At 37.1% G+C, this 13,390-nt stretch overlaps 1 protein-coding gene across 1 annotated transcript in view; it reads right to left on the bottom strand.

The window, feature by feature from the left end:
- Window positions 1–13,390, bottom strand: part of LOC149773107 (uncharacterized) — a 157,502-nt gene that overhangs the window by 122,082 nt on the left and 22,030 nt on the right. Inside the window, exon 4 of the mRNA XM_089946813.1 lies at window positions 2,992–3,255. Within this exon, the coding sequence (XP_089802939.1) occupies window positions 2,992–3,255 (264 nt within the window). The remainder of the gene's footprint in view (window positions 1–2,991; window positions 3,256–13,390) is intronic.

Raw genomic sequence — 13,390 nt, 5'->3', positions numbered from 1 at the left:
TTTGACTTAGCGTAAATGTTTATTGTATAGCTTCCTATAATGTCTATATTATGAGTTGACTTAAGCAATAAAAGCGTGAAAACAGAATTATTAACATTAGTACACGGGAGAATAATATTGGGAAAAAGTCATGCCTGTTTTATTAGAAGCATTTTTACGCCGCTGTATGATCAACACAGATCCTATGACCACCAACAACACGGCAACTGCAACTAATCCCAAGGCGATTGCTGCCGAATGGAAAACAATTAGACAGTAGAACAAAAGCATATATGTCCTTCAGTTAGCTACAATCATAAATTTGTCAATCATTAAGTGAAACAGATGTCACAATATTTATCTTTTGTTACGTGCGTTTAATGCTGAATGACATGTCTATATGTCTATATGTACCTCACGTTGTTTACAACTGAGTATAAAATAATATACAAGATATAATACTCTTCTATGCAAACACTTTTAATTTTTGGGAACACATTTATTGCTTCTTTGGATAACACAAGATAGGACAAAGAATAGTGTAAACATCACAGCCGATAATAAGTATCTTGAGGTTGATCTACTTAGCTGTGTATCTCAATTGGAATTTATCTTTCAATGCAAATTTAGAAGAATAAACATTCATAAACCCTCAAGACTTTTAAAAAAATATACTCCTTTAATATGTCGACGTCATACGTGCTCAGTTACACAAAGGCGTTCGTTCACTACTCACAGATAATTACGTAATCTGTAAAGAAAAGTATATAAAAACCACTCACTGAAAAGACGATAGGCTGATGAATGTATTTGGAACGGAAGGGAGAAATTGTTAGAAAAACATTGTTATTTAAAATAAATAAAGAAATGTATTTATAAAAAAAAAACGAATAAAATATTTACTTTTGACAGATACCGGTTTAGAGTTTTATAAAATAAAAGAAAAGACAATTTAGTTCGTGTTGACGTAATATACAACCTTACCTCCCATCTTGTCTTCTTTATTCTTGTCTTCTGTATAAAAAAAATATTGATGACTCACCTTTTTGTCTAATTGGTCGACATTATAATACTTATCCAAATGCATTATAATATCTTCGCATCAAATTGCATTTAAAAATAACTTTCTATAAACTTTGGATTATGGTGTAATTTTTCATGCTGTGCGAATGCAAAATTCCATTTTCATCTTATAGGGGGAATTTGTATTATTTACTAACTAATACGTGAATATGTTATTAAAAGTTTAATGTTCCTATAGTAGAATATTCCGCTTAAAGCCATGGACGTAAAGACATCCTGGTGATATTTCGGTCATATCAGTCATATGCCACCAGTTAAAATAATCAATTGTATCATATCGACCACACAGAACGTTCTTGACAGATGATACTATCTGTATTATTTTTTGTGACATTGTCTTATGAATCGTGCAAACTATTCGAAAAAGAAAATTTGGTGGCACATGAAAAACCATGACATTAATATTTTTTGATTTACACTTTGGCAACTATTGTAGAAGATTACAAATATTTTTATAGCAAATTAAACATTTTTGTTGACATGCATGTTATAATAGATTGTATATAGCAATATTTGCAGAATAATGTTATGTCACGCATTCACATACATGTGTACTAGAGTTATTTAATTATATATATAATTCGTATTTATGCAGTAGTTTACACTGCGGACACCTTAGGCTACATGCGCAGTTAAAATAGATGCCAGATATTAGAATGGCGTGTTTTACCAGTATTTGATATAAACTGGACCACCCAAAAATCAATCCAGTGGATAATCAAGATGAAACTTGTATTAGACTTGGGAACAACATATACATACATGAAATAAGCATGTTTGTAGCGAGATAATCGATACTTAAATATATTGGAATATGATTAAAAAAGAAGTCAACGGACGTTTTAGCGCAGAAAGGTAGATCATATGTCCATTCTAAACGGGACGATTGTTTTTGCTGCACTCGAAAGGTTACCGGACATGTAATGAGACATCTTTATTGACATAATCTGGAATATGTAATCACTAAGTTATCAGGTATATAACTTATTTAATGAGGAACCGAAAGATTACGGATAGGCGGTGCATTTCTTTGAATGAATGTTGGAAATTGAAATTCTGTCAAAATAAGTTTTCGCATATGTTTTTCAGCGATAACATTGTTATATTTGTATTATGGTACAAAACAAGCCAGAATCAAGGTTTCATCCGAACGGCTACCGCCGTCGTCTCAAAAAAGGTTCCATGTTAACAAACGTATCTTACGTCGCTGATCAATAATTGTGTACTGATGGGCGGAATGAACTCTTCACATCTGTGCTCAGTTTGTCCTCTTCTTATATATATATATATATATATATATATATATATATATATATATATATATATATATATAATGCCCAAAGTGTTGTAACACGTACTTTTCTTTTTTGCCTTTGACAGTGGAAAATCGTTCACAACACGATGCTCCTCCGCGTGGTTCTTCTTGATGTAGAAGTTGAAACGTAACATACGGTCATCCAAATGGTTATCAGTATATTAATTTCATTTCCTTCTAAGGTGGTATTCAAACGTTTAGGAATTGTGGCTATTGAGATAATCAAGATATAGGCCTACACGTTAAGTTTCACACGCACGTGAATTCTACATGTTTTATAAAATAAAAGTCATGCAAATTTAATGCAAGATGCAACTTTTCCATTGAAAGCCTCAACATATTGTCGACTGATTAAAATAAAAATGAGAAATATATAAAATTATTCATATCTAAAAACGTATGCAATGTTGTAATCGTCTTTTTATATTTCAACTAATGTCCATTTATTGTGTATTTAATTGCTTTGTTTTACTAATGTAAAAAAGTTCGTGTTTGCAGTGACTAAATCCTGATTTGCTTATGAATAGCTGAAATAAGATTCATCGTAATTAATCGTTGAGTTTTTGCGTTGAAACGGATAACAATGCGATATAATTGCTATTAATCTGACTTACCTTTTACATAATGCAAGGTAATGGTGTTCGATTTCGATTTACTAGTTGTTTGTTGATTTGTAGCAAAGCATGTGTAATTTCCGGCCATTTGTGATTCAAAGCTGGTGATGACTAGTGTCTTGTTTTGGCTAGCTTGATTCCCCTCCCACTGATATGTACAATTTGGGTAGCAGTCGGCGAAACAATCTATTGTGAAACTCTCATGCTCCTTTAGGTGAAAATTGGTTTCTTTCAGGCTCAGGTATATATTGTCAGCTGGTCCATCTGAAAGTAAATTACCAGGAAAGGAAATTGACATTTTAACCTATAAGAGTTATGACTATTAAGGAGAAATGTGGTTCCTTGTAACGTGCATCGAACATAAGTAAAGACAGAATACACATCCAGCACATTGCAGCGCTTAATATACATATTCTATATGGTGATGGTGTGTGGCTGGCATATGAAGTTATGACGTCATCTGAAAAAGTATAAGCAATAATAATAAAGGGACCATAAATATATTTCTTTCTGGTTTCACTATTAGACAATTTGCGAAGTTGACTTTATATGTTCCTTGTCCGGGGTGGCTAGACCTCCCGATCCGCAGAATTAAAACGGTCGATGCTCATGACCGATTTGCAAGCCAGCCACCTTCGAAGATGATTTTTCGAATCTTTAACCGTAATATCTGTTATATGTTTAGCAGATAAATAAATCAAATTAAAGCTTAATTTGACTGATACACAAATTCGAATACACACTGATTACTGTGGAGCAGAAAATATAGGAAAATATATGTCTTCAGTCAGATAGGAGAAAGTAACAGAACATAATGTTTTCAACCTTACACAAAGTAAATGATAACAGAACTAAATTTCAGATTCGTTTTCCAACGTTTCGAGCTAAAATGTGTTTAATGTATTTTCGACTAAGCGATGATTTAAGGGGTTCCAAAACTTCATAGAGGATGGTCATAACTGGATTAACAGATCTGTCTGCTCGAGTTTGAATTTTTTCACGCTTATTCTTTAATGCTTGGGAGTGGGGGTCCCAGATTGTATAAGCTTATTCTAACAAATGCCTAACTAAACTTTTGAGAGTTATTCTTTCACATTTTATGGCCAAATGATAAGTTACCACTCCGTAGGCCTGTTTTATTCTTGTTTTAAATTATTTAGTTGGGATATCATACTCCATTTTCATGCCCATTTTCCTAGTTAATTATTATCATTTTTTAGGATTTAGTGTTATGCATGGTTCGGATTGATCTTTAACTTGCAGCGTCATTTGCAAAGAGAATACATGTTTCATCAGTTCTAATCCAGATGTCATTGACATAGAAAGAGAGAGACACTGAATCAAGTTATGTTGGCTGGAGTACTTAAGATGCAAACTAGAAACATGATAAGTTCAATTTCTTCAATTTAAGCAACTCAGAAGAAGAATTGAAGCAGTACTTTTGCACATGGTATCTATTGGAGGAATCCTGAACTTTAAGGAAGAACATACATGGCATCATTAAACAACAATGACACATTAACCCAGACCAGGTATTCTCAAAACTGTTTGGGCAAGACACCAACGCTTAAGAAGATCAAAGCCAAGAAATAATAACACTCTATAACTTTAATCAGAGTAAGGCTAAAATCACAGAGTTATGACACTGTTATTAAATATATAACCCTCTATTAGACTATAAAATGTCGATAACGTTGTGCGCCCATAGCATGAGATTGAGTTTCCCGCTAAAAAACACTAGATAATACGGCACCATTTTAACTGACTGCAATATATTGAATTTAGTCAATTTGGGAGTTTGGTGAAAGATAAACATTAACATATGACTTTCTGGATTCATTATTCTTTGTTCGTTTACAAGGAGATCACATGACAGTATGTCGTCTCAAAACTACAAAGAAACAAATACTAATTAGGGATATAATAAAATGCTTAACCATGTTGGAGATGTTGACGAATTGCGTAAGATTTGTCAACATCAAGGATACATGGGGTGTAAAAAGGTTGTAGTGGAGTTGTTCAGGAATGTAAAAGCACTGACAAATAACTATACAGTAATTGGTTAAAAGAGAGTAGCCACTTACGCTGATGTCATAAGTGGCAAACTAACATCACGAGAATCACCCGATATTAGTATGAAAGAAAATATTATTCACACATCTAATAGCTGGCAATTGATCCCTTGGTCAGTATCCTAGTTTGTAATCGCTAAGATATAGAGTCATATAATCCCCAGGTCAAGATTGACTGAGATAGTCCCAAATGTCAAGAATAATATGGATGTGATCGGGCCTAGATTATATTTATGTGTTGTTTATCAAGCTTGAATTTTTTTTAAAAATTGTTTACTTAATGTTCTCAATACTATTGAGGTCCAGCATCTGCGATAGTTACGGGTAATAATTGATTGTTTTATCCTCTTCTATTGCTTTATCCAACTGGGACTATAAGCCAGGCAATTATCCTCAAGGAAGGTACCTTTTCCATTTAGAAATTTATTTTCATATCTGTCCAAAATTTTTTTTTAATTGAAGAGTTACTATACGTTTTTCAGAGAAAAATGTTTCATCCAATAAGTCCAGATTTCCAACATCAGCTGCAGTTAATGTACCCTCTAATCCATGGCCTGAAATTTCTCAAATCGCAAGTGTGAAATGTAGAGACATAAACACTCTGGTTGACATTTTTGGGGGTTTTCTCCAAATATAAACTTGAGATATTTGTCCAAAAAACTTTAGTTTCATCGCTAAATTTATACTTGGTCACAAATATTCATCTATCTGGCTATGTATTGCAAGACTAAAATAATCAATGTGCGATTCTGTTGAGAAAACGTACTTTGCTTCGTTACAGTGATGTTCTGAAACATATACATTTATAGACTCATGAAAGTGCCATAACAGTGTATCTACATTTATTCAGTTCATTTCTTGGTGAATGAGAATATATATTCAAAATACGAATGTAAAATATCCGATTGAAAAATTTTCAGTAATAACTGCATGGGAACCTACCAAATATCGTGTTCGAACCTGTTTACGAAAAAAAAAAACGAATGCAACCGCCGACCACTTTCGGTATTTAGTGAAAACAAAGCGTGACGTCACAATTTGAACACTTGTAAACAAAGGCCGAGTTGCTGTCGTCATAATACGAAAAAGTCGCCATTCGAAGGTGGAGAGGTACTAAGCTCGGAAGATTATGATAATGGTGTAGATGTGGCTGCCGGTACCCAGATTAATCCGTACCAATTTGAACCCTATATTTCCAATACCGACGAATCTGAAGTTGCAGATGAAGATGAAGAAGAAGAAAGACAAGACAGATTGACAAACAATTCATGGTAATTGTTTTCTGAATATGTCTACTGCCTAAGTTACGATTAATATATGTATCGGACGATTTTTACAGTACTGTTCAACAATCTCCTTTTCCCTTACAAAAGGATTTTTTCTCATAAAGGCTGTACATATGTATTGCATTTCATGGGTAGATATGTATTTCTACATTGATAAGTGAAAGGTACATCGGATCACAGTTTTAAGCTTCGATAACCTGTGAACAAATCGATACGATTTAGAAGTACTTAAGATTCCTAGGAGAGGATGTCCTCTGTTGCACAACTGTTGGAATAGGCAGGATATTAACATCATGACATTACAATTCAATTCATATTCTGCAGTTATAGGTTAATGCATTTATATGGGAAAATATAAACGACTTTTTGGATGGAATACTGAACGACGTTGGGAATGCAGTACATCCATCCTACAAAACGAGTTCATATTTTCCCATACAAATTCAGTAATCTTTCTATTATATGTTCATTTTCTTATTATACCTAAGGCTTAATTATATAAACAAAATACACGACAAGAAACAACCTAAATGACTGTATGCCATATTCCAAACTAAATATGCATATTCATCATCACACAACATTATTACTGCGCACATAACTCAGCCCAGATAAATTTGAACTTAGTTGCGCGCTCGACATAAGTTTCGAAAGAAAAGTGCGTGTCTAGTAAAAATTGAAAGTTGGAGTCATATTGTTAATGAATGTGCATTGCAACAACTTTTCCATTTGATCTGAAATGAATAGATTTTGGTATTTTTTTCGATTCTACGAAATTTCGTGATTATGGACTGCATTTGCATGTGACAATTCCACATGAAATAGATTGGATTGAATAAGCTAGGGAAAAGCGTTTTGACATATTCAAATGTGTTTCTATGTCTGTCATTAAATGTTTGAAATCATAATGTGGGAACAATATGAAGTCTTTCAATTACAATTATCAAAAAGACGCTATGGAATTTAATGTTTATTTCATTTTGAGTGCAGTAAGGAGGATGTAATAGAACTTATCATCGACATTACAGTACAATTTCGTAATGTGTAATGAAGATTGAGAACATATCACATGCCTCATGTAATTCGGATTTGCAGAACTAAGAAATTACATTTTAAGGTAATTCAGGATGTAAAACTGTAAGTGTATTTTTTGTGCCGTTCGTATCACCAGCTAAAGAAGACAGTATATAACTTGTCACTTGTATGTTATTTGTAAGGACCTTTTGTTGCGTCTGATTATATTGTAGCTAGCCTAAATCCATAACATTGCATCAACGCGGAATTTGCCAAAGCAGCTGGTATGTGGCAGTCCACGAAACATCTGTTTTAGTTCATTCGGAAACAAATTTAAACAACCACAATGTAAAGCGCCTCTTACGCGAGTGTACATGATTTGTTTACAAATCAAAAGCGCTGGCGTCTGCACAGATATGTGCACAGATTATATTGGAATCATTAAATTTATTTATATACAAAATAACGATGAATCACACTGGACCACTACTAACGCTATCTACTTTAACTTTTGATTTCCTAATTTGATCTAATGCATAAAGCATATTTTATTTCAACTTAATTTTCAAATTATTATTTCAGAAGACATCGGTACACAGCATATAGACAATTTGCTATGTGGTGTTGGCACTTCTTGGGCAAGAAATTTTGTCGATTCATCAATGACTGAAATTCGCGTTCGGAGGCGAATGTGTGGTCCGTTATTCTTGCCAACGATGGTATTTGATCCATCGTTTGTAAGGTATTAAAGCCAGTATTCGTTCTTCCTTTCAACTTCAAGAGTCACGACTGAGATGTTCGGACTTCAGAGGTCCCTTTTATCTTGCTCCCACGAATCTTCCCAGCATGGTTCCCAATATTCCTTTCAGAAAGAGTTTTAACAACAGAGGCAAAATTCCTCCGCGTTATATCAAAATCTTCTTCTTTTGACGAATGGAGATTTTCTATAGAACCATTTGGCGAAGAACGTGACGCTGTTTGGTTAAGCATTGTTTCTGGTGTTTAGACAAAGGTATCGTACCTTTCAAGACGTTCAAACAACATTCGTACACGTTATCGATGACATCTTTGGAGGCGGTTTGAATAAGTTTTTTTTCCACATGGGTGGAGAAGCTTTGAACAGGACGGACAACATGTCCCCGTGTTTGACTAAACGAGGAGACAGTCCTTTCCTTTCCTTTTCTTTGGGTTTAGAAGAGGGGTGGTTTTTAGGGGGTGATATCTTTTGGTGTTCAGGAGAACAAAAACACTGATACCCATGCTTTGCCTCTGGCCTTTTTTATACTCGAACGCGTCGACACTGATTGTCTTTACATCGTATCAAGTTGATGACAGGCATCACGCGTCGTAGATGGGGTTAGCAACGGACTAATACGGGACATTTCTTGCTTGGACAAATCCAGTAAACTCTGTAACATGCCCGACCTCTCTTGGACTTTGATTTTGGAAGCAGTACTTTGTGAGCAGCTGCCACTGCAGCTAACAGGGGCAGGGTGTCATTACTGAAGGAGACGTTTTTGGAGACGTGGGTTTCCATTGTTTCATCAGCTGAAGAAGGACGGGTGTCAAATTGGGTTTGGCAGGCAGCACCGCAACGGAGAAGTGGAAGAATCTGAGTCTACCGGAGACGTCGTCACCGTCGCTGAAGGTCGTATTTTGCGAAGGTGGCGTCCTGTTCGAAGTGTCTCTCCTGCTGGTAGAAGCCTTTTTCTTAGGGGTTTTCTTTTTTTGGGTACTTTTCTTTTTCTTTTTCTGGGGTTGTGACCTGGTCTTGACACCGTTGATCTTTTTCTTCTTTAGGCTTCGTTTGGCCTTTTTGGGGGTGATTATTTTCTTGGGGAGAACATTGGGGGCATTAGGATCCCATTTTATGAGGGAACGAATGATGACACCTCCTAGAGAACCGCTCTCTACAGGTTTCAAAATGATTTGCTTTCTGGTTTGAGTGTCGATGCGGGGATCGGCCAATTGTGTCAAGGCTACTTTGTTTCTGTCCAAAAAAAGCGTTTGGTTTGAGGAGGAATGTGAATAATGTCTCGCAATAATTGACGTGCCGTCACCGTAAACCATCGTAAGACTTCCTTGAGACTGGCTTCTAAGGCATGATGACGTATTTGAGCATTTGTTTCGCGACTGATACCATGCAAAGCACGAATCAATTTTATCGGAAGATGAGATTGAAGGGACGTCATGTTCACGCTGTAAGACTGACCTTAAGTGTCCTGTTTCTTTTATAGATTTTTGTGTTAAGACGCCGACGGGGACGTGTACAGGACAGACCCACCTTCTTGACACCAGTGGTAAAACAAATGGGTACTAAATCGTAAATAATCGGGGGGAGAGTAAATCCACGAGTAAATAAGCGTATCGGGTTTGAGTGGTATCCTGGTACGGATGAGTCAGCCAAGGGTTCCTAACTGTTTGGCTAAGAGTTGCACTTGCGATTTATTGCGCGTAAACTACGATTTAATTTCTTCTTCGTCTTTTCCTAGTATGTCATCTACAATGACCATATGGGTTTGACTGGGGCAAGACAAGATTCCATCGTCTTCGCTAAGAATGCCTTCCACATGCACGATGGAATCTCCGTGACTTTCGAACAAGAGGTTGTACGCCGATCGCCACTCTTTGCAACACCACACGATTCAAGGCCTCCCAACTGGCGCTAAGTGTTCGTCGATGACTTTGAAAGTGATGGTAGAGGGAGCAGAGACAGCAGAGGTAGCCATAGTGCAAGGAATGTCAATTGTGACACAAAGTCAGACAAGACAAGAGTTTTTTTATACTTTTTCAGGAAACGTTTATTGATTTTTTTAAAACAAACACGAAATACAAAAATACATAAAAGCCCAATGGTTAAGTACAGCGATAACATATACATCAAAACGATGAAAGTGCAATAAAACAAGTATATGTACAACATGTTTTTGGTAAGCATGCTGTCCTAGGGACAGTGTGTAATATTCTTACAGTCTCTACATGAGGTACAGTCACACAGGTGTCCCCTCGGAATAGTCTTTCGGGAATGTCCATGAGAGTCTTGTCCTGAAATGAATGGTTGTCCTCGGTGACGGATTCTTCTAGCACTGTTACTAACACAGGTTTAAACGTGATTTTTTTCCTTGGACGTTTGCACGAAGGATCAAATCTCTTGAACATAATGGGCCACTTCATGAGTCCAAGTTTCAAAACACCAACCTTTCCAGTCACCTACAGCTGTCAAATGAGGGTGTAAGTCATAAGCTACACACACATCGTCATATACATCTTCGGTACCTAAAAGTTGGCGAATCTTATTTTCCCGAGGAGGTCGACACGTATCCAGATGAAAACACAAGACTTTGAGCAATATGAGTTTCTCGTGCTCATTTAAAGAGGCCACATTCATGTTTTATTTGGTGGTAAGTACCGTTCGTAAAGAGTCCACAAGGATTTGCTTGTAAAAGAAATCCCAGAACACAAGTCACCAAGACACACACCACACGTCGACCCAAATTCAACGGACACAGTTCTCGAAATAAGTGTTGGTAATCTTCCACTGTTTTATTACTCTCATTGATTTCCTTCCACGGAATATGTTGTTCCACTTCTGATAAAAGCTGTGGCATGGTAGTCTGTTTTATACCTCTTTTTGTCGGAGACAATACGTTTACTTTCTGCACAGAGATAAATTTATTCCAGTGGCAAATCTAAATAGTTTAGTCACTAACTTGCACATCATAAGACATCGTTAAGAAGTTTCCTCTTCAAATAAGTTTACGTTGAGCAAGAGATTTGGTAACTCTCGAACTCTTCCTCTGGAATTCGTTGCAGTACGTCTATATTGTATTAAGAAGAACGAGACACAAGAATCCGATCCTCCTCGCCCACGTCCAGTTTTACAACGTCTGGCTACTTAAAAATGTTCATCTGAAACGTCTAGCGTGTTCGGTCCTCGAAGATTTTTTCACGTCCTCCAGGAATATTGCTGCAGTGAGGGTAATGAATAAAGATAGGCTCTTCGATGCACTTCTCGCACGCTCGATGAGCCACGTAGAAATTAGGAATGTGAATGCCAGTCTCTTGCATGCATTCGAAATCGAAAAAGATGAAAATTGCCTTTCTTCTGGTCATCTTACTCCCCTTGTTGTTTGGATTGGTATTTTCGAATGAAGCATTGGTGTTTTAAGTCCACGGTTTGGTGACAAATGTGACATCGTGTCTTTCCTCGACATCGGTGAAACTTGGCACTATTGGTACGTATGCCTTATCCATCAGTAGGACACAATGTCAGGAGTTGACAAACACTTTTCTGCTGTGAACTTTGTGTCTTCAGATGTTGTTGGTAACAGGCAGGGCTGATAAAAGTGCAACGAGCAAGGCAATGCACTCGTGGTTGTCCTTCGTCCAAACAGGGATTAGAGCCCAAAAGTCCGTCACATTTCAATCCACAATGATTGTTATAGCCATAGTCACATTTCTCACAGTAACACCTGTATCCCAGGAATGGGGCGATACTGGTGTCATCGAAATGTACATCGTGATTACAGACGTGAATGTATTTTCCGTCTTTCAAATCTTTGCCTCGAAATACCAAAGGCTCGCGCACTTCTTGGGGGTGCAGTTTCAAGGTGTAGCGTGGATTCAAGACGTCTTGCAATTTTTGCATTTCAGGAATGCCACATGATGTGTCATTAGATAGCCCAACTTGCTATAACAGGAGTTCTGCTTCACTTCGTTGTTTGGCTCGGTCCGATTCTCGAATGTTCTTCCATGCTATTTTCCATTCTACCTTGTCGTTCTTGTCGTAATATTTTCGTCCCACCACGAAAGCCCTGGCTAAATACATCTGGTCTTGAGGGTAGTTAATTGGGACGATACTCTTTTTGGTGTTACGAAGGATGTACACCAATAACACCTTTTCGCGTCCAGTCCTTGGGGAAGAGACAGGTGGGTCATGAACAGTGTGGCTTTTCCATCGGTGATGTGAAACTTGTTGTTGGATTGTTGCACGTGTTGAATCTTGTCAATGGCTTTGGAAGGTGTCAATTCTGCTGGGCTACGAAACTCGATCCGAACGGGGGATCGTAAATTAAAAATGTTTCAAGCGATCGTCTTCTTTGGTTTCACATTATCGTTTCAGTGTGGTTAACAAAGAATCCCACACCTCGCTGATGAAGCCCTTTGCCTTCTCCAACGGTACGTCGGACTTGAAATCTTTAAACTTCACCGTGTACGTTTAAGCCGTCGTTCTAAATTGTCGTGAGGAGCGCTTTTCCGTCTCTCGAATGTGAAAGTATTTTTCAGGGTTTACTAATGGTGGTGAACTTTGGCTAGGTGTAGACTCTCTGGGTCTGGATTCTGGTTCACTCATGTCATCTTCAAAATTACTGGTATGGATTTGTGTCAAGACTTCAGCTACTGTAAGAGGCGATAAATCACGTTTTTGCATCTAACTTTCTTTTCTTGTCTCTGCCATATGATGCGATCGTTCATCTTGACTGCGCATAGTCAAATGACTACATTTTAAACTCCATGGGTCACTTTATATCCATGTCAGACAAACATATATATATAAAGGGTGTGTGTCTTCCCTTCCAATATTCATTTCACTCTCAAACTCACAAACATACAGCATGGGTTAGAAAGTGTATTTAATAGTTTTAATTGATTTTGGCAATTGAAATACTATCTCTTTTCGAGAGAAGTGGGTGGCCCTGAAAAGGACCGCTGGGTATTTGTTTGTTTGTTTAAAACACAAACTCAGGAACGGGACATAATCATCTTTAACTGCCATAAGCCTTTGCCACGGCCAAGGCCTACTTATGTACTGGCTCCTGTCGATGATGATTTGGTAGAAATCACTAGGGGTGGTATCGCAGGCGCAGTAACAGGGCCGGGTTGTTTGTCTTGGGTCGTAATAAAGAAGTCTGATATATTTGTTTAAGACTCCTTAAGTCTGCAAAATGTCTAAAGATACCGTTACCCTTTGGCTTTCACTATATCCTTCTCTCCTAGGCCTTGTTTCTTCTCTGCTGCTTCTTCCTG

This window comes from Sinohyriopsis cumingii, unplaced genomic scaffold, assembly GCF_028554795.1.
Source record: "Sinohyriopsis cumingii isolate HCF-2022 unplaced genomic scaffold, ASM2855479v2 utg000898l, whole genome shotgun sequence".
Lineage (NCBI taxonomy): Eukaryota > Metazoa > Mollusca > Bivalvia > Unionida > Unionidae > Sinohyriopsis > Sinohyriopsis cumingii.
This window is presented reverse-complemented; position numbering and strand designations above follow the sequence as displayed.